Genomic DNA, 21,178 nt, shown 5'->3' on the forward strand with positions numbered 1-21,178 from the left:
AGCAAAATCAACAGTCGGGTACATTCTGAGAAAAAAGGAATTGACTGGTGAGCTTGGGAACTCAAAAAGGCCTGAGGGTCCACGGATGACAACAGTGGTGGATGATCGCCGCATACTTTCTTTGGTGAAGAAGAACCCGTTCACAACATCAACTGAAGTCCAGAACACTCTCAGTGAAGTAGGTGTATCTGTCTCTAAGTCAACAGTAAAGAGAAGACTCCATGAAAGTAAATACAAAGGGTTCACATCTAGATGCAAACCATTCATCAATTCCAAAAATAGACAGGCCAGAGTTAAATTTGCTGAAAAACACCTCATGAAGCCAGCTCAGTTCTGGAAAAGTATTCTATGGACAGATGAGACAAAGATCAACCTGTACCAGAATGATGGGAAGAAAAAAGTTTGGAGAAGAAAGGGAACGGCACATGATCCAAGGCACACCACATCCTCTGTAAAACATGGTGGAGGCAACGTGATGGCATGGGCATGCATGGCTTTCAATGGCACTGGGTCACTTGTGTTTATTGATGACATAACAGCAGACAAGAGTAGCCAGATGAATTCTGAAGTGTACCGGGATATACTTTCAGCCCAGATTCAGCCAAATGCCGCAAAGTTGATCGGACGGCGCTTCATAGTACAGATGGACAATGACCCCAAGCATACAGCCAAAGCTACCCAGGAGTTCATGAGTGCAAAAAAGTGGAACATTCTGCAATGGCCAAGTCAATCACCAGATCTTAACCCAATTGAGCATGCATTTCGCTTGCGCAAATCCAGACTTAAGACGGAAAGACCCACAAACAAGCAAGACCTGAAGGCTGCGGCTGTAAAGGCCTGTCAAAGCATTAAGAAGGAGGAAACCCAGCGTTTGGTAATGTCCATGGGTTCCAGACTTAAGGCAGTGATTGCCTCCAAAGGATTCGCAACAAAATATTGAAAATAAAAATATTTTGTTTGGGTTTGGTTTATTTGTCCAATTACTTTTGACCTCCTAAAATGTGGAGTGTTTGTAAAGAAATGTGTACAATTCCTACAATTTCTATCAGATATTTTTGTTCAAACCTTCAAATTAAACGTTACAATATGCACTTGAATTCTGTTGTAGAGATTTCATTTCAAATCCAATGTGGTGGCATGCAGAGCCCAACTCGCGAAAATTGTGTCACTGTCCAAATATTTCTGGACCTAACTGTAATTGATCCATTTCTGTCATATGAGAGAATCAACGACCGTGTGAGTGCAGCCTCAGGGTATGTGCACATAGCGTCTTCGGTGGATTCCGCCTGGTTTCCACCAGAAAAAAACCCTTAAAAAAAATGAAAAAAAATAATCAATATCTGCTCAGCAATGTCAAAATGACTCACTTTGTATATGTTCAGTCTTTTGTAATTTCTTTAAAGGCCATGAAGCGGCTAAAATAAGTGACTGGTTCATACTTCAGGCAGTTTTTGTGAAACCCAGTTACATTTTGGTACCTCCTGAATATTTTGGATTTAGTCAGCAAGGAATCTACATTAAAACCCCATGGAAATCAATGAGAAACAATTGATGAAATTCTTTAACTATAATTATGTGTAAAATAATATTTAAATACCCTCTGTCCTGTTAAATTCCCTCATTACTGCCGTTCCAGTGGTCCTTGCCTGTGTTTGTTTACTTCTCTGCAGTGATGCATTGTACAAACAAGTGTATGTTGTGGACCACCGAGGCCAATGACTGGATGCAGCAGCCATGTGGTTCTACATGATGTCATTGCTGCAGGACAAGTAAACCCAGAATAACTGGAATTACCAGAGCATTGATCCTGGAGTCATGCAGGATTTAGTTGTTGGTTATTTTTTATTTTACCACATTGCCTGATAATAGGATATATTCTTTTTAATGTTGGATAACTCTTTAAAGGGAACCTGTCAGCAGGTTTTTGCTACCTCATCTGAGAGCAGCATGATGTAGGCGAAGAGATTCTGAATCTAACAATGTATCACTTAGATTACTGAATGCAGCTATTGTGACACAATCAGAATTTTTAGATTTAGCCACGTAGCAGAGCTGAGTGGGTTTCCATGCACACACCAGGGTCTCAATAGAGATAGTAAATTGACAGTGAGGTTTTAATTAGAATAGGGGGTGTGCCAGACTGCTGTGTGTGTGATATTGTAGTCTGAATAATGATAAGCAGCAGGATTTAAACATAGTAAATAAACAGGTCGGACCTTGACATGACAGGCATCCCTGAATTTTCTGTATTAATCCTTGCAGCATGCTGGCTTCAGCTTACATAGCAAAAACCTGCTGATAGAATCCCTTTTAAGTTTCCGCTTATGGTTTTCAGTTCCTGGGGTTTTTTTTGTGCTTTTGTTTGCTGCCTGATTAAATTTCATTACATTTTTTGTCATATGTAACTGAAATATTTCTTCATACAGTGCTTTTATGTTCCTAAGTGCCAGCGAGACAAAAACGATTTGCTGGGTGGAGTGCTTGATGTGAAACAATATTTCGAACGCAAGAATGACACTCCTTTTGCGTGTTTCCATCCACCTGACAGTAAACCAGAAGATGTCATACTGATTAAAAAGTATGACCGGACTGTGGTCTTTCACTGCTTGTTTTGGCCAACACTAATGCTGATTGGAGGAGCTTCCATAGTTGGAATGGTTAAATTAACGCAGCATTTATCCTTACTGTGTACGATGTATTGCAATTCACCAAGAGAAGAACAAGGAAGCATGACACCGCGGGCAGACTCTCAGCAGAGCAGAACCAGAAAAGACGATAAAACTTTAAGGTGGAGATCAAATTCCCATACTACAAATACAATTTAATTAACGCTGGACAGGAGCTGTGCGTAATTAGTGTCAGGAGGCTAATATGGCAGACGCAACTGTAGCATATAACAGGTATATATTATGAAGAGTAAATGTTTTCTAGTTGTAAATTTATTTTTATAGAATGTTATAATGTGGTGAAAATGTTTTTAGTACTTACAATGTTTATAATAAACATAATAAACCAATTGTTGCCTACATTCTGTCATAGAAATTGATTCCGAATACATAGTGTAAAGTGCATCTCTACCTTGAGATCTGTAGATTACATTATTGGATAAACATGTTTTTAGATTAAATGCTCCTACGGTATAATAGGTTGTGTCACATTGAGAAAATAATGTGCAAGCAAAACAAATATATATTCATAACATTTTTCTTGTTTTTGTTGACCTAGTAGAACATTATCTGCATGTGTGAATACAATCCTAGGACCTTATGTACATATCATGGAGGCTGTTTGGCAGCACAATTAGTCCAATATGGCTCTACAGAATAGATCATCCTGGGACGTATGTTGTCGTACAATGATTCAGTTGGGGCAGTTTTATTAAAACCCAGTTTTAGGGCTAGCTCACACGAGCATATAATATGTCTGAGTGCCATCCACTGTTTTGTTGGATAATGCTTTACCCAATGTTATACTGTGGGGTAGTGCCGGCCGGTGCTTTTTTTCTCATGGTGACTGCATGCTGTGATTGGCAGCATATACTAGACAGTGCACACCCATTCAAGTCCATGGGTGCATGCAAAACATCAGACTGTACTCGGATGTCATCCGAGTGCAGTTTGATATAAGCTAATGTACCACCCTGGGCTCGGCTGCAACTGAGCTGCTCGGATCCGGGCTCGCTGGTGGGTGGCTCAAGCGTCTCCGGACCCGGGGGCCCTGTGGTCACTCCGATCTGAAAGGGGCTGGCGTTTTCAGGGATGTAGGTTTACGGCCGGAGCCGTGGTTAAGTTCATGACGCCACCCACGAGATGTGGTGAAGGTTGACACCACCGCTGCAGTTATGGGGCACCCAGGGGAGTTATGCAGCAAGTTGTTAAACCCTCCGTGGGCAGGGATGGTGGCCCCGAGACCCTTTGGGGGAAGCCCTGGCGGTGCAAGGAGCTGGGCGGCCAAAGGGCACTGGTGTACTCACTATTGGAATGAAACACTCGAGTCTCTGGTAAACCAAGATGATGGTGGTTGGTGTCCGCAGCCAGCTGCAGTCTGGTCCCCCACCCGGTTGGTGGTCTTTGCCTTTTTCCTGCACCGTGTTGTGTATCTGTGGACTGCCTGCGCTTCAGCGACGGGAGTCCACTCCCTGGCTTCGTGGATGTCGGGAGAGCCCTTTTGCCCGCAGACGCTGGCCCGTGGGATCTCTGTGACTGTGCGGTGGCTTTCAATCCCCCTCGTTGGGCTGTTGTCTTCAGTCGGGACTTTGGGTGGGAAAGGACCTATAGTCCAGACCGCAATCAGTTAATTAACTCGGTCCAGTGGCTTCTCGACCTCATTTCAGGGTCTGAATACCCCCCTTTGTGCTTCGGTTTCCGAGTCTGTTCCCCGGGTCGGTACCGGCGGGCCACTACCCTGTCCCGGTCCACCACGGTTCCACCGAGCCGTCTTCCCGGCTCCTGCAGGCTGAGGCCACTGCTTGCCTCATAGCCAAAGGTGCCCGGGTTCCAACCCCGGCACCTGTCAGTCTGTCACAGGCCTGTCACACCGGCCTGACCTCCTCTACTGCACTCTCAAACTCCACTCTAAACTGAACTCAACTCCAACTGTTTCCTGCCTCAGGCTCTCTGAACTCCTCGGTGGGCGTGCCAACCGTCTGGCTCCACCCCCCTGGTGTGTCCATCAAGCACTGAGAGAGGTGACTATGGTTTAATGGTTGGCTGAAGACACCTTTTTAGGGGACTGGTGTTGTGCGGGGCGCTATCTGTGACTACCTGGCTAGTCCAGGGCGTCACACTAACATAGACAATGGAGAAGATGGAGAAATTAAGTTCTCCGTCTTTTCCACACCTGTGCTCCGATTCTTACATGCAAGAGAATCGGATCACTGTAAACTGACACTTGACTCAAGCTCTGCTCAGAGTTTGAGCCGAGTGTCATTAACATAATCGGCGCAAAAATCGTACGAGAGAATCTATGGCCTTGTAAATGAGCCCTTAGATTGTGTAAGCTTAGACCAGACCATCTCAAATGCCCCAGATTTGTCACAGTGGTTCATGCTGATTGGTAAATTTTATGCTAATTTAGACTGTCTATTCCATGTTTACACTTTTTATTAGTCTACTTATTTTATGCAAGAAATTTGGCAACATTTTTGGCCTTTATGCTGATGCATGATCCCCTATCCTGGTACATGGTCCCACATCTTGGTACATAGCCCCCCCCCATCCTATTACATACCCTCCCATTCTGGTACATATGATCTCCCATCCTGGTACATGGCAACCATCACACCACACAATAAAAAAAAAATTATACTCTCCCTCCCTATGGTACACCGCAAGGTGGCATCCTCATCTCATGCAGTAAGCTGGTCAGCGTGTGAGAGCGCAGCACTCACGCGTCGATCAACTGACTGTTCTCACACGCCAATCAACTGACAGCTTTCACACGCCGATCAGCTGACGACTCTCACACGCTGATCAGTTGACCCGCTCTCACACGCAGATCAGCTCACTTCTCTCATGCGCTGATCAGTTCATCAGTCGCACACTCTGATCAGCTGCCTGCCTGCATGAGATGAGGACGTCGTGCTGTGGGGGATCGGAGGGAGGGTGTGTATAAACTGTTCATACGTCACATTTCTGCTCACATCATGAAGCAAAAAAAGAGACAGAGCGACAGCTCGTATCTTGAAAAATTCGTAACTTGGTGCACTCTTAAATCAAAGTATTACTGTATTTCTATATACCATATATAAAGAAATCTGTGTGCTAGCCCATTGAATACAAAACCACAGTTTCACCCACTTTGAGTGAAAGCTTTAACTGCCCATCTTTAACACCAGATTAAAAATGTTGTGAACATTAAAACACAAACGTTCTCCCTTCTATGAGATTTACCCCCAAATTTAGGCTCTATAGAAATAAAGGAGAAAATGGGTGTCTGTGTGTTGAATGCAAAACCACAGTTTTTGCCCAAAAGGTTTTAAAGAATTAAAGCAATTCCATCCAAATAGTCGCCCTTAGGGCCAGCAACCATATAGTCTGCAATGTGGGCAATCTGATAACTGGCCCTAAAGTCTATAACTATAGCAAAAGCTGTCAACCACAAGTGCACAAGTAACTGGGGCCTCATTTATGAAAATGGCTTCAAATTAAGATTGTTATGGTTGCCTATAGCCCCTGCAAAAGTAACTAAGGCCTTATTTATGAAAATTGCCTCACAGTAAGATTGTGCTGGTTGCCTATGGCAAACAGAATGCAGCTTTCAGCATTCAAACTGGTTAGATCAAGTGAAACCTGAGCGCTGATTAGTTGCTATGGACAACTAGAACAGTCTGACTGTGAGGCGGTTTGTATAGTTGAGATGTGAGATCCTCCAGGACACATTTTCTGATATATATATATATATATATATACATAAACACACATACAGGGTGGTCCAAAGGTAGGTGGACTGTGTAAAGTGAAACTGACCCAGTTGCCCTTAGCAACTAATCAGATTCCACTTTTTATTCTTCACAGACTCTTTGGATAATGAAAGGTGGAATCTGATTGGTTGCTAAGGACAACTCACTCAGTTTCCCAGATCCAGTTTTCACAGATAAATCTCCCCCAAATCTGTTTTCTTTTCAGATAATTCAGATAAACCATGATGGCAAATAATTTAAATACAGATCAAGGAAAATGGATTTTAAAAGCGTATTGAAAATCTCAAAATGATGAAACCGTTGAAGCAAATTGTTGTTATTCTCTGTCCACCTACTTTTGGACCACCCTGTCCAAATGTAGGTGGACAGTATGTGTAATAGGGTTATCAAACATGGTGTAAAGTGAAACTGACTCAGTTGCACTTAGTAAACAAATCAGATTCCACCTTTCATTTTCCAAAGAGTCTGTCAAGAATAAAAAGTGGAATCTGATCGGTTGCTAAGGGCAACTGAGTCAGTTTCACTTTACACCATCTTTGATAACCCTATTACATATACTGTCCACCTACTTTTGGACCACCCTGTATATTCACCTTTTAGTTCTCTGATAAGTGTGAGGTGTCATAATACTAAGGATTGTTCTTTTACATGCTGCTCAAAAATGACCATCTATTGGGCAAGTAAATCGAAAAGCTAAAAAAGCAAAACTCTCTCAAACAGCGGAGACAAATGAACAACGCGAGTCTCGGCTTGACAGGAAACGGAGAGTACATTTTCATATTTAATAAAAATTTGTTCAAAAAGTAGTTGTTATTCTCAGAGTTACAACAAATGTGTTATATTAAACAACTGTTATCGACAAACTTACAATAAAGAAGACTTGAAAAAACACATTTTAAACGCTAAAGACGTCAACTTCAGGGTGAAACTGAAAATGTAACCTTAGCAAGCATAATCAACAATTCAACATTTTATTTTACGAGAGAAAAACTGCTGGTACAGTGGTACCTCGGTTTTCGTTGAATTTTTCCAGTAAATATTTGCCTCGGTTTTCGTTGATTGCCTCAGGTTCGTCTGTTTTTGTCTGCATGCCCATGTGACTACGATGCTATTTTTGCAAACAACAACAAAGGGTGATCCATGCATTCTCCTGCGGTGTGTGGCATTATGTGTGTCACCCCGCTTGTCAGTTTCAAAATGTAAGTAAGAAAAGTAAGATGTATTTATTCTTTACATTAGTATTTTATATTCATTTAATATTCCTTTTATATTCATTACTTATTGTTTTTAGTATTAATCACGATCTTTATTCCCTATGTATTTTAGAGTGTCTAAGGCTAGTTTCACACATCCGGCTTTTCGCCGGTTTGTCGGATTCGGCGCACGCCTTTACAGTGTATACAGTACAATGGCAGTGCGACAAGCGCAGGTCACATGCTGTCATGTGACCGGAGCATGTGACCCGGAAGTTGCGGCGCTGCCATTGTACTGTACACATTGTACTAGCGTGTGCCAAATCTGGCAAACCGGCGAAGAGCCAGATGTTTGAAACCGGCCTAAAACGGATTAATTGGATTTACATTGATTCCTATGGATTGACGGTTTTAGTCGGTTTCGGTTTTCATTGATTTTAGTCAGATGGATTATCAACAAAAACCGAGCTATCACTGTATTTTGCTAGTATTACAATGAAATGAAGCTCTGGTGTGCAGGGCAGCAATGAACGAGTCAGGGATAGATGGGCAGAAGGATGGAATTGTGGTAATTTGTAATTAACTATTATGGTTTTGCAGTGAGGTTTTTGGTCATATGACAAATTACCATCACACGGCTAAAGCATGTGAACCTAGTGTAACACATTGAGGGTTTCCTTAAAGGGAATCTCTCAGTAAGATCAACCTTGCTAAGCTGTCTTTATGAGCATGTAGGTCATAGGAAGCTGAATAAAATGATAGGTTGATATCTGTGATCTGATGTCTTATTTTAGAGAAATCCATGTTTTCCTTATATGTAAATGATCTGTTTGAGGCTATGGGCCGGACATGGATCTGCATGAGAATCTGCGTCCAGAGATTATTTTAATAAAAGGGAGCAGCGCAATGCTGGTAATCAGTGTGAGACCTGTAACTAATACAGAACAGTAGACCTGAACTTTGTTTTCTTATAATCTTGTTAGCAGCTGCAGCTCTCACAGCTCTGCTGTATTTCACCAATAATGTAACACTGGCTGCCTGTGAGATGGAAGCTGAAGCTGAGAGTAACCTGCAGATGTGTCAGTTATAATCACACACAGCTCTGCAGAGAGATCAGGAGAGTGGAGAGCGGCCATCACATATCACATTAGTAACTCCATCTGCACTTCAAATAGTCTCTGGAGGCAGCTTCTCCTATAGATCAGTGTCCAACCCATAGCCTGGAACAGCTCATTTACATATAAGAAAAGCGTGAATTTCTCTGGAATAAGACTTTGGATCGCAGATATCAATATGCAAAATTGTTGCAAGTCAAATTTATGCATGAGATAGCCAAGATGATTGTCTATAGAATAACAATAGTCTCACAGTCGAAGCTGTAGTGGATGGTGGGATATGGAGCCTGAAAATCAAAAGTTCTTTCTCTCTCAATTCATGGGAAATATCTTTATTGATAAAATATGGACTTTACCATTACTGAGATAGTTGATGACAATTGGTGCTTTTAATATTCTGGGAAGAGGGAAGGGGACTTAGAGGCAGATACAAACATTCTGCTGCAAGTTATCTAAAAATGACTGAAGACACGTTTTACCCATGAATTGAGAGTTTTGAGAATGAAGGAGAAAGAAGCAGATTTATCTCAAACAATATATTACAAAGTTTCTTATTTTCACATGTACTATTGATGTATTAAAAAGAATAAATTAAAATGACTGTTACACTGCAAGTACAATGTGTAATGAGGCCAGCATCTTCTCAGTAAAACTGGAAAGCTCAAATAATCAGCTAAAAAACACAGTTGGAGAAATCAATACAGCATAGACCATGAATAAAGAGATTATAAAGAGATTAGTTTAATATCTACTGTGCTACAACAAATATTTCTAATCTCTATAGAACCTATCTCTTCAAAAGGTACAAACTGCAACACAATTGGATCAACATGTTAGGGTTTAGATTGAACTAGATGTAATTGTGTCTTCTTCCATCTTAAAAGGAATCCGTCAGCAGGATTTTAGTGGAATCAGGGTCTGTTTCTACATTATGTTGCTCTCAGATTAGGTGCTATGTTGCATTTAGAACCATCGAGGTTCTACAACAGAAACCTCGCAATAGTGACAGCATTTTGAAAACTACAACCCTCAAGGAATTTATCTAAGGGTGTGGTGAGAAATTTGGACCTATTGGTGTTTCACAGAATTTTAGAATGGCCAAATGTAAGGGCAGCAAGCGGTGGACTCACTGGACCACAGGGGGAACCTGGGCTTACACTTTAGTGGGAGGGGCTTAACTAAGTGCCTACTGCAAGCCAGACGCCAGGTACTACTCCCACGGAAGTGACAGGGACTGTGCCAGCTGACCCCCAGGACAGGAGACGGACTCAGGTATAGACACAGGTGCAGGCAGGATGGCTGAGGCAGGCAGACAGACAAGTGGAAATGGACAGGTATGGTGGGCACAGTAGGGACAGATAGGTATGGGAAGACAGGTAAAGGTGACAGACACAGGGATAATGGGACAGGAGCTCGAGACCTGACAACTAGCTAGCAGACTGGTAACCAAACAAAGGATTTTGCGCAGGCACCTCCCCTAATGGGATGGTGGCTTAAATACATAGTGCCTCTCAGTCATAGGCTGAGAGGCATTTCCTGAAAATAGTGCACCGACCCTTTAAGAGGATTGCTGCTGCGCTAAGCACACTTCCGGGAGACCTGAGCTGCGTGCACAGGCCCCAGGAGGAGGAAAAAGCAGGAGCACATGTGGACGGCCGCAGGGCAGCAGGGGATGAAGAAACCCGGCCAGAGCGGTGAATAAGACGGCGTCCCTTCAGGGACGCTGGTACTACACCATGAAAATTAAATATTATGTTTTTTTCAACAAAAATGATGCTAAAGGCCCAAGTTTTAAATTTTGACAAGGGTAACAGGAGAAAATGGACATCAAAATTTGTTACACAATTTCTCCCGAACATGGCAATACCCCATATGTGGTCGTAGCTACTTTTCAAGCAGAGTACAATGCTCAGAAAGGAAGGAGCGCCATATCGGAGTGCAGATTTGACTGGAATGGTTTGCAGTACCATTTCACAGTGACAGAGAGGTGTCAGGACAGCAGAACCTCCCATTAGTGATGCCATCTTACAAACCACACCTCTCAATGAAATAATCTAGCAGTGCAGTGAGCATATTGACACCACATTTTTCACAAAATGTTAGACAAATTGGGTAATAAAGAACATTTTGTATCAGTTCACATTTATCATGTGTGCTACACTGAGCACTTACATCAGTGTCTGCATCTAAATCTACATAATATGTGATTCAGCTGAAACGTCCAACTGATCCATTCACGAATAAGACAACGGAGATACTGTGGACTCTGTATGGATAAGTTCACACAGGGCATCTTTTGATGCATTTTTGACATTACAAAGATGCACCAAAATGCATGCATTTCCTTCCTCCAGCAAAGTCTATGAGATTTCTATTTTGCTGTCCACACTGGGCATCTTTTGTTGGCTGTATCTTGGCTGCGTTTTTGAAGATGCACCCAAGATGCAGCATGTCAATTATTTTTGCGTTTTTGCAGCGTTTTGGAGCCTTCCAGTCAATAGATTTGACTTAAAAACACATTGGGCAAAAAACGTGGCAAAAACACAATGCGTTTTTACCGCGTTTTTGGTGCATTTCTGATGCACCCAAGATGCACTGGCAAAAAGATGTCACGTGTGAACATAGCCTAAAGTGTTTGTTTGGCAGGATCCAGCTTTTAAGATGTGCACAAATGAGGTGGTCAATTGCACTTTTATGCATGCCTAAAAAGACTGATATGGCTGGATTATAGGCCACAGAGATTCCAAAGTGTTTCCATCTGCCTCATTATAGGGAATTTCCTGTCTGAATCATGGAAACCCCCCAAATAAGTGCCCATCGTAGAGTACAGGATAAATGTGAGCTGAGCCGTACTGTGAACTTTGGGAGGCAGAATAAACAATTATTTTTTTGCCACTCACCATGCGGCATAAGTGATTAGACAGTGCTATGGGTCAGTACAATTACAGCAACACCAGATTCATATCGGTTTTATGTTTGGCTTATATCACACACTAAAACCCGCTTTTATAACAAAAAAACGTTTTTGCATCACCATATTTTGAAAGCTATAATTTTTCTATATTTCTGCACATCATCATGTGAGGGCTTGATTTTTGCGAGATGAGTTGACAATTTAATTGGTTACATTTTCAGGCACATAATATATATATTTTTTTATCACTTTCTATTCTGATTTTTGGAATGCAGAATGAACAAAAACCATCAACTCAGACATTTTTTTGGTAGCATTTTTTTTTTATGCAGTTCATCATTTGGTAAAAGGGTCAGTACGATTACAGTGATACCACATAATTTTTTTATGTTTTGCCACTTTTACATGGTACCGATATGTAAGAAAGGTAAGAGAGTGGATCCAGGCAACTACTGTCCAGTAAGTCTGACATCAATGGTGTGCAAGGTTTTTGAGGACATTTTAAGAGATGACATGCAACAATATATTAGAGAAAATAATATAAAAACTGACAGACAGCATGGATTCATGAAAGAGAAGTTGTGTCTAACCAACATGTTGGTGATCTATGAGGAGGTAAAAGCAAATCTGTATATTGGTAATGCAGCTGATGTAATTTATTTGGACATTGCAAAGGCATTTGATACTGAACCACATAATAACCTTTTACTAAAGCTCCTGAAGCAGGGACTAGGAGAAACTATATGCAACTGGGTAAGGAATTGGCTAAAAGATAGGAAACAAAGAATAATCATAAATGGTAAATACTTTAAATGGGCTATTTTCAGCAGTGGAGTACCACAGGGGTCTATGTTAGGACTGATTCTTTTTAATCTCTTTACTAATGACCTTGTGGATGGGATTGATAGTAAAGTGTCAGTCTTTGCTGACGACACCAAACTATGTAGGATATTAAAAACAAAATGCATTTGTAGGTAGTGGTACTTTTTAGTACCTTCACAATATTGCCAGCTCAGACAGGAAAGTAATGATTAATCTTTTGTGTCAGGTGTCTGAACCATGAGTTGTAAATCACGACGAGGTTGTCATGGAAAGGGGAATAGGCGAGGAGTTGGAGGTGCACGTGTGGGAAGTTCTGTTAGTCATGGGTCTAGTGCTAGAGAGCAAACACCCGGATAGTTGCTGCAACAGATTGCATAACAAAATAATTTATGTACAAACTGTCAGAAACAGTCTCGGGAAAGATCATCTGTCTGCTTGATGTCCTCATTGGGGTCTGCATCCTGACTGTAGTTCGTTGTCTTAATTGACTTGATTGACCAAATGCTCAACTTTGATGGAGTCTGGCAAGTCAGAGAGGTATTCTCTTCGCAGATGAATCCCGGTTTTCACTGTACAGGACAGGTGGGAGACTGCGTGTATGGTGTCATGTGGGTGATCGTCATCATTGTAAATCAAGTGGCCCATGGGGGCAATGGGGTTATGGTATGGGCAGACATATGTTATGGACAACGAACATAGGTGCATTTTATTGATGCCATTTTAAATGCACAGAGACTGTGCAGCGATCCTGAAACCCACTGTTGTGCCTTTCATCCATGACCATCACCTCATGTAGCAGCATGATAATGCACAGCCCCATACTGCAGGGATCTATAAAAAATTACTAGAAGCTGAAACCATCCCAGTTATTGCATGGTCAGCATACTCACCAGACAGGACACTGGCATGTTTGGTATGCTTTGGAATCGGCGCATAGGACAGCCAGGACGAGCTCCAGTACAATAATCATGCCGTCTAATCAGATTGATTTCCCACACTTGTGAAGTGAATGGATTATCTCAGCAAAGGAGAAGTGCTCAAATACACAGATTTACACAAATTTGTGAACAATATTTGAGAGGGAAAAGGCCTTTTGTACATAGAAAAAGTGTAAGATCTTTGAGTTCAGCTCATGAAAATTCTGAGCAAAAACAAGTGTTGAATTTATATTTTTGTTCAGTATATATTTGTTGACTACATCATGGGCAGTGAGTCACTTTTGTCAAGCACCATTTTTCTTTGTAAATCCAAATATTACGAGTGTTTAAAGTGAATCTGTCACCATATTTTTAAATTTAACATTTTAATTGATTTTCATAACATAAGCAATCCCAATCATTGATCATTGACATACAAAGTAGAGAGAGTAGCATCAAGGTGCACTCAATAACAACACTCTATATTCCATAACATTAGAGGCAGGAATCACTTAAAGGAGAGAAGGAAAGAGTGAAGAAGGAGGAGAGAGAAATAGAAAAGAAGAGAGGTATGCTATGAACACCCCCGTCCGTCCGGACCAAGACCCATAATTAAATAGCACTCAGGAAGGTCTCACTTCGTTCACACGAGTGCATGTCACAATTTACCTCGTGTTACAGAAACTAGGACTAGTCAGGAAAGATTCCCAATGGGACCACTTTGTAACGGTGGTCTCAACATCATTACGAGATTGGGCCAGAATTCGCTCCATCCGGTAGATTAAGTCCACCTCACTTATCCATTCCTCCACAGAAGGCGACTCGGCGGTCTTCCAGTGGCGAGGTATAACAGTCTTGGCCGCCTGAAGGAGGTGCCTGAGTAGCGATTGTTTATATATTTTTTTTGGCAGCGAGAACATATATAGGAGAACGGCCTCGGGTCGTCTGGGCACCGCCACCCCCGAGATCTCCTGAGTCGCTCTCAAGACACTGTCCCAAAAGGCAGCCAGGACTGTACATGACCACCATATATGGGTCATGGTACCTTCCTGCCGTCCGCAACGCCAACACACATCTGGGACCACCGGGCACCACCTGTGGAGCAAGGAGGGGACCCTATACCACCTTGAGATAACTTTATAACTTGTCTCCTGGGACCTGGTGGCAGTTGCTGACTTGTGAGATAGATGGAAGCAGCGGTCCCATTGTTCTCTAGAGAACTCCTGTCCAAGCTCATTCTCCCAAGCTCTGCAAAAGGGAGGAAGGTGGACCGAGTCATTGATGGTCAGTAACTTATAATTGACGGATATGGCTGGATTATAGGCCACAGAGATTCCAAAGTGTTTCCATCTGCCTCATTATAGGGAATTTCCTGTCTGAATCATGGAAACCCCCCAAATAAGTGCCCATCGTAGAGTACAGGATAAATGTGAGCTGAGCCGTACTGTGAACTTTGGGAGGCAGAATAAACAATTATTTTTTTGCCACTCACCATGCGGCATAAGTGATTAGACAGTGCTATGGGTCAGTACAATTACAGCAACACCAGATTCATATCGGTTTTATGTTTGGCTTATATCACACACTAAAACCCGCTTTTATAACAAAAAAACGTTTTTGCATCACCATATTTTGAAAGCTATAATTTTTCTATATTTCTGCACATCATCATGTGAGGGCTTGATTTTTGCGAGATGAGTTGACAATTTAATTGGTTACATTTTCAGGCACATAATATATATATTTTTTTATCACTTTCTATTCTGATTTTTGGAATGCAGAATGAACAAAAACCATCAACTCAGACATTTTTTTGGTAGCATTTTTTTTTTATGCAGTTCATCATTTGGTAAAAGGGTCAGTACGATTACAGTGATACCACATAATTTTTTTATGTTTTGCCACTTTTACATGGTACCGATATGTAAGAAAGGTAAGAGAGTGGATCCAGGCAACTACTGTCCAGTAAGTCTGACATCAATGGTGTGCAAGGTTTTTGAGGACATTTTAAGAGATGACATGCAACAATATATTAGAGAAAATAATATAAAAACTGACAGACAGCATGGATTCATGAAAGAGAAGTTGTGTCTAACCAACATGTTGGTGATCTATGAGGAGGTAAAAGCAAATCTGTATATTGGTAATGCAGCTGATGTAATTTATTTGGACATTGCAAAGGCATTTGATACTGAACCACATAATAACCTTTTACTAAAGCTCCTGAAGCAGGGACTAGGAGAAACTATATGCAACTGGGTAAGGAATTGGCTAAAAGATAGGAAACAAAGAATAATCATAAATGGTAAATACTTTAAATGGGCTATTTTCAGCAGTGGAGTACCACAGGGGTCTATGTTAGGACTGATTCTTTTTAATCTCTTTACTAATGACCTTGTGGATGGGATTGATAGTAAAGTGTCAGTCTTTGCTGACGACACCAAACTATGTAGGATATTAAAAACAAAATGCATTTGTAGGTAGTGGTACTTTTTAGTACCTTCACAATATTGCCAGCTCAGACAGGAAAGTAATGATTAATCTTTTGTGTCAGGTGTCTGAACCATGAGTTGTAAATCACGACGAGGTTGTCATGGAAAGGGGAATAGGCGAGGAGTTGGAGGTGCACGTGTGGGAAGTTCTGTTAGTCATGGGTCTAGTGCTAGAGAGCAAACACCCGGATAGTTGCTGCAACAGATTGCATAACAAAATAATTTATGTACAAACTGTCAGAAACAGTCTCGGGAAAGATCATCTGTCTGCTTGATGTCCTCATTGGGGTCTGCATCCTGACTGTAGTTCGTTGTCTTAATTGACTTGATTGACCAAATGCTCAACTTTGATGGAGTCTGGCAAGTCAGAGAGGTATTCTCTTCGCAGATGAATCCCGGTTTTCACTGTACAGGACAGGTGGGAGACTGCGTGTATGGTGTCATGTGGGTGATCGTCATCATTGTAAATCAAGTGGCCCATGGGGGCAATGGGGTTATGGTATGGGCAGACATATGTTATGGACAACGAACATAGGTGCATTTTATTGATGCCATTTTAAATGCACAGAGACTGTGCAGCGATCCTGAAACCCACTGTTGTGCCTTTCATCCATGACCATCACCTCATGTAGCAGCATGATAATGCACAGCCCCATACTGCAGGGATCTATAAAAAATTACTAGAAGCTGAAACCATCCCAGTTATTGCATGGTCAGCATACTCACCAGACAGGACACTGGCATGTTTGGTATGCTTTGGAATCGGCGCATAGGACAGCCAGGACGAGCTCCAGTACAATAATCATGCCGTCTAATCAGATTGATTTCTCACACTTGTGAAGTGAATGGATTATCTCAGCAAAGGAGAAGTGCTCAAATACACAGATTTACACAAATTTGTGAACAATATTTGAGAGGGAAAAGGCCTTTTGTACATAGAAAAAGTGTAAGATCTTTGAGTTCAGCTCATGAAAATTCTGAGCAAAAACAAGTGTTGAATTTATATTTTTGTTCAGTATATATTTGTTGACTACATCATGGGCAGTGAGTCACTTTTGTCAAGCACCATTTTTCTTTGTAAATCCAAATATTACGAGTGTTTAAAGTGAATCTGTCACCATATTTTTAAATTTAACATTTTAATTGATTTTCATAACATAAGCAATCCCAATCATTGATCATTGACATACAAAGTAGAGAGAGTAGCATCAAGGTGCACTCAATAACAACACTCTATATTCCATAACATTAGAGGCAGGAATCACTTAAAGGAGAGAAGGAAAGAGTGAAGAAGGAGGAGAGAGAAATAGAAAAGAAGAGAGGTATGCTATGAACACCCCCGTCCGTCCGGACCAAGACCCATAATTAAATAGCACTCAGGAAGGTCTCACTTCGTTCACACGAGTGCATGTCACAATTTACCTCGTGTTACAGAAACTAGGACTAGTCAGGAAAGATTCCCAATGGGACCACTTTGTAACGGTGGTCTCAACATCATTACGAGATTGGGCCAGAATTCGCTCCATCCGGTAGATTAAGTCCACCTCACTTATCCATTCCTCCACAGAAGGCGACTCGGCGGTCTTCCAGTGGCGAGGTATAACAGTCTTGGCCGCCTGAAGGAGGTGCCTGAGTAGCGATTGTTTATATATTTTTTTTGGCAGCGAGAACATATATAGGAGAACGGCCTCGGGTCGTCTGGGCACCGCCACCCCCGAGATCTCCTGAGTCGCTCTCAAGACACTGTCCCAAAAGGCAGCCAGGACTGTACATGACCACCATATATGGGTCATGGTACCCTCCTGCCGTCCGCAACGCCAACACACATCTGGGACCACCGGGCACCACCTGTGGAGCAAGGAGGGGACCCTATACCACCTTGAGATAACTTTATAACTTGTCTCCTGGGACCTGGTGGCAGTTGCTGACTTGTGAGATAGATGGAAGCAGCGGTCCCATTGTTCTCTAGAGAACTCCTGTCCAAGCTCATTCTCCCAAGCTCTGCAAAAGGGAGGAAGGTGGACCGAGTCATTGATGGTCAGTAACTTATAATTGACGGATATGGCTGGATTATAGGCCACAGAGATTCCAAAGTGTTTCCATCTGCCTCATTATAGGGAATTTCCTGTCTGAATCATGGAAACCCCCCAAATAAGTGCCCATCGTAGAGTACAGGATAAATGTGAGCTGAGCCGTACTGTGAACTTTGGGAGGCAGAATAAACAATTATTTTTTTGCCACTCACCATGCGGCATAAGTGATTAGACAGTGCTATGGGTCAGTACAATTACAGCAACACCAGATTCATATCGGTTTTATGTTTGGCTTATATCACACACTAAAACCCGCTTTTATAACAAAAAAACGTTTTTGCATCACCATATTTTGAAAGCTATAATTTTTCTATATTTCTGCACATCATCATGTGAGGGCTTGATTTTTGCGAGATGAGTTGACAATTTAATTGGTTACATTTTCAGGCACATAATATATATATTTTTTTATCACTTTCTATTCTGATTTTTGGAATGCAGAATGAACAAAAACCATCAACTCAGACATTTTTTTGGTAGCATTTTTTTTTTATGCAGTTCATCATTTGGTAAAAGGGTCAGTACGATTACAGTGATACCACATAATTTTTTTATGTTTTGCCACTTTTACATGGTACCGATATGTAAGAAAGGTAAGAGAGTGGATCCAGGCAACTACTGTCCAGTAAGTCTGACATCAATGGTGTGCAAGGTTTTTGAGGACATTTTAAGAGATGACATGCAACAATATATTAGAGAAAATAATATAAAAACTGACAGACAGCATGGATTCATGAAAGAGAAGTTGTGTCTAACCAACATGTTGGTGATCTATGAGGAGGTAAAAGCAAATCTGTATATTGGTAATGCAGCTGATGTAATTTATTTGGACATTGCAAAGGCATTTGATACTGAACCACATAATAACCTTTTACTAAAGCTCCTGAAGCAGGGACTAGGAGAAACTATATGCAACTGGGTAAGGAATTGGCTAAAAGATAGGAAACAAAGAATAATCATAAATGGTAAATACTTTAAATGGGCTATTTTCAGCAGTGGAGTACCACAGGGGTCTATGTTAGGACTGATTCTTTTTAATCTCTTTACTAATGACCTTGTGGATGGGATTGATAGTAAAGTGTCAGTCTTTGCTGACGACACCAAACTATGTAGGATATTAAAAACAAAATGCATTTGTAGGTAGTGGTACTTTTTAGTACCTTCACAATATTGCCAGCTCAGACAGGAAAGTAATGATTAATCTTTTGTGTCAGGTGTCTGAACCATGAGTTGTAAATCACGACGAGGTTGTCATGGAAAGGGGAATAGGCGAGGAGTTGGAGGTGCACGTGTGGGAAGTTCTGTTAGTCATGGGTCTAGTGCTAGAGAGCAAACACCCGGATAGTTGCTGCAACAGATTGCATAACAAAATAATTTATGTACAAACTGTCAGAAACAGTCTCGGGAAAGATCATCTGTCTGCTTGATGTCCTCATTGGGGTCTGCATCCTGACTGTAGTTCGTTGTCTTAATTGACTTGATTGACCAAATGCTCAACTTTGATGGAGTCTGGCAAGTCAGAGAGGTATTCTCTTCGCAGATGAATCCCGGTTTTCACTGTACAGGACAGGTGGGAGACTGCGTGTATGGTGTCATGTGGGTGATCGTCATCATTGTAAATCAAGTGGCCCATGGGGGCAATGGGGTTATGGTATGGGCAGACATATGTTATGGACAACGAACATAGGTGCATTTTATTGATGCCATTTTAAATGCACAGAGACTGTGCAGCGATCCTGAAACCCACTGTTGTGCCTTTCATCCATGACCATCACCTCATGTAGCAGCATGATAATGCACAGCCCCATACTGCAGGGATCTATAAAAAATTACTAGAAGCTGAAACCATCCCAGTTATTGCATGGTCAGCATACTCACCAGACAGGACACTGGCATGTTTGGTATGCTTTGGAATCGGCGCATAGGACAGCCAGGACGAGCTCCAGTACAATAATCATGCCGTCTAATCAGATTGATTTCTCACACTTGTGAAGTGAATGGATTATCTCAGCAAAGGAGAAGTGCTCAAATACACAGATTTACACAAATTTGTGAACAATATTTGAGAGGGAAAAGGCCTTTTGTACATAGAAAAAGTGTAAGATCTTTGAGTTCAGCTCATGAAAATTCTGAGCAAAAACAAGTGTTGAATTTATATTTTTGTTCAGTATATATTTGTTGACTACATCATGGGCAGTGAGTCACTTTTGTCAAGCACAATTTTTCTTTGTAAATCCAAATATTACGAGTGTTTAAAGTGAATCTGTCACCATATTTTTAAATTTAACATTTTAATTGATTTTCATAACATAAGCAATCCCAATCATTGATCATTGACATACAAAGTAGAGAGAGTAGCATCAAGGTGCACTCAATAACAACACTCTATATTCCATAACATTAGAGGCAGGAATCACTTAAAGGAGAGAAGGAAAGAGTGAAGAAGGAGGAGAGAGAAATAGAAAAGAAGAGAGGTATGCTATGAACACCCCCGTCCGTCCGGACCAAGACCCATAATTAAATAGCACTCAGGAAGGTCTCACTTCGTTCACACGAGTGCATGTCACAATTTACCTCGTGTTACAGAAACTAGGACTAGTCAGGAAAGATTCCCAATGGGACCACTTTGTAACGGTGGTCTCAACATCATTACGAGATTGGGCCAGAATTCGCTCCATCCGGTAGATTAAGTCCACCTCACTTATCCATTCCTCCACAGAAGGTGACTCGGCGGTCTTCCAGTGGCGAGGTATAACAGTCTTGGCCGCCTGAAGGAGGTGCCTGAGTAGCGATTGTTTATATATTTTTTTTGGCAGCGAGAACATATATAGGAGAACGGCCTCGGGTCGTCTGGGCACCGCCACCCCCGAGATCTCCTGAGTCGCTCTCAAGACACTGTCCCAAAAGGCAGCCAGGACTGTACATGACCACCATATATGGGTCATGGTACCCTCCTGCCGTCCGCAACGCCAACACACATCTGGGACCACCGGGCACCACCTGTGGAGCAAGGAGGGGACCCTATACCACCTTGAGATAACTTTATAACTTGTCTCCTGGGACCTGGTGGCAGTTGCTGACTTGTGAGATAGATGGAAGCAGCGGTCCCATTGTTCTCTAGAGAACTCCTGTCCAAGCTCATTCTCCCAAGCTCTGCAAAAGGGAGGAAGGTGGACCGAGTCATTGATGGTCAGTAACTTATAATTGACGG

The 21,178-nt window shown here is 41.7% G+C and overlaps 1 protein-coding gene across 2 annotated transcripts in view; it reads left to right on the forward strand.

Annotated features, from left to right (window-relative positions):
• Positions 1 to 3,044, forward strand: part of KCNMB3 (potassium calcium-activated channel subfamily M regulatory beta subunit 3) — a 94,733-nt gene extending 91,689 nt beyond the window's left edge. For both annotated transcript variants that reach the window (XM_075338544.1, XM_075338545.1), the window contains exon 4: positions 2,427 to 3,044. In XM_075338544.1, the coding sequence (XP_075194659.1) occupies positions 2,427 to 2,825 (399 nt within the window). In that variant the 3' untranslated portion in view covers positions 2,826 to 3,044. The remainder of the gene's footprint in view (positions 1 to 2,426) is intronic.
• Positions 3,045 to 21,178: the final 18,134 nt, after the last annotated feature.

This window comes from Anomaloglossus baeobatrachus, chromosome 3, assembly GCF_048569485.1.
Source record: "Anomaloglossus baeobatrachus isolate aAnoBae1 chromosome 3, aAnoBae1.hap1, whole genome shotgun sequence".
NCBI classification, from domain to species: domain Eukaryota; kingdom Metazoa; phylum Chordata; class Amphibia; order Anura; family Aromobatidae; genus Anomaloglossus; species Anomaloglossus baeobatrachus.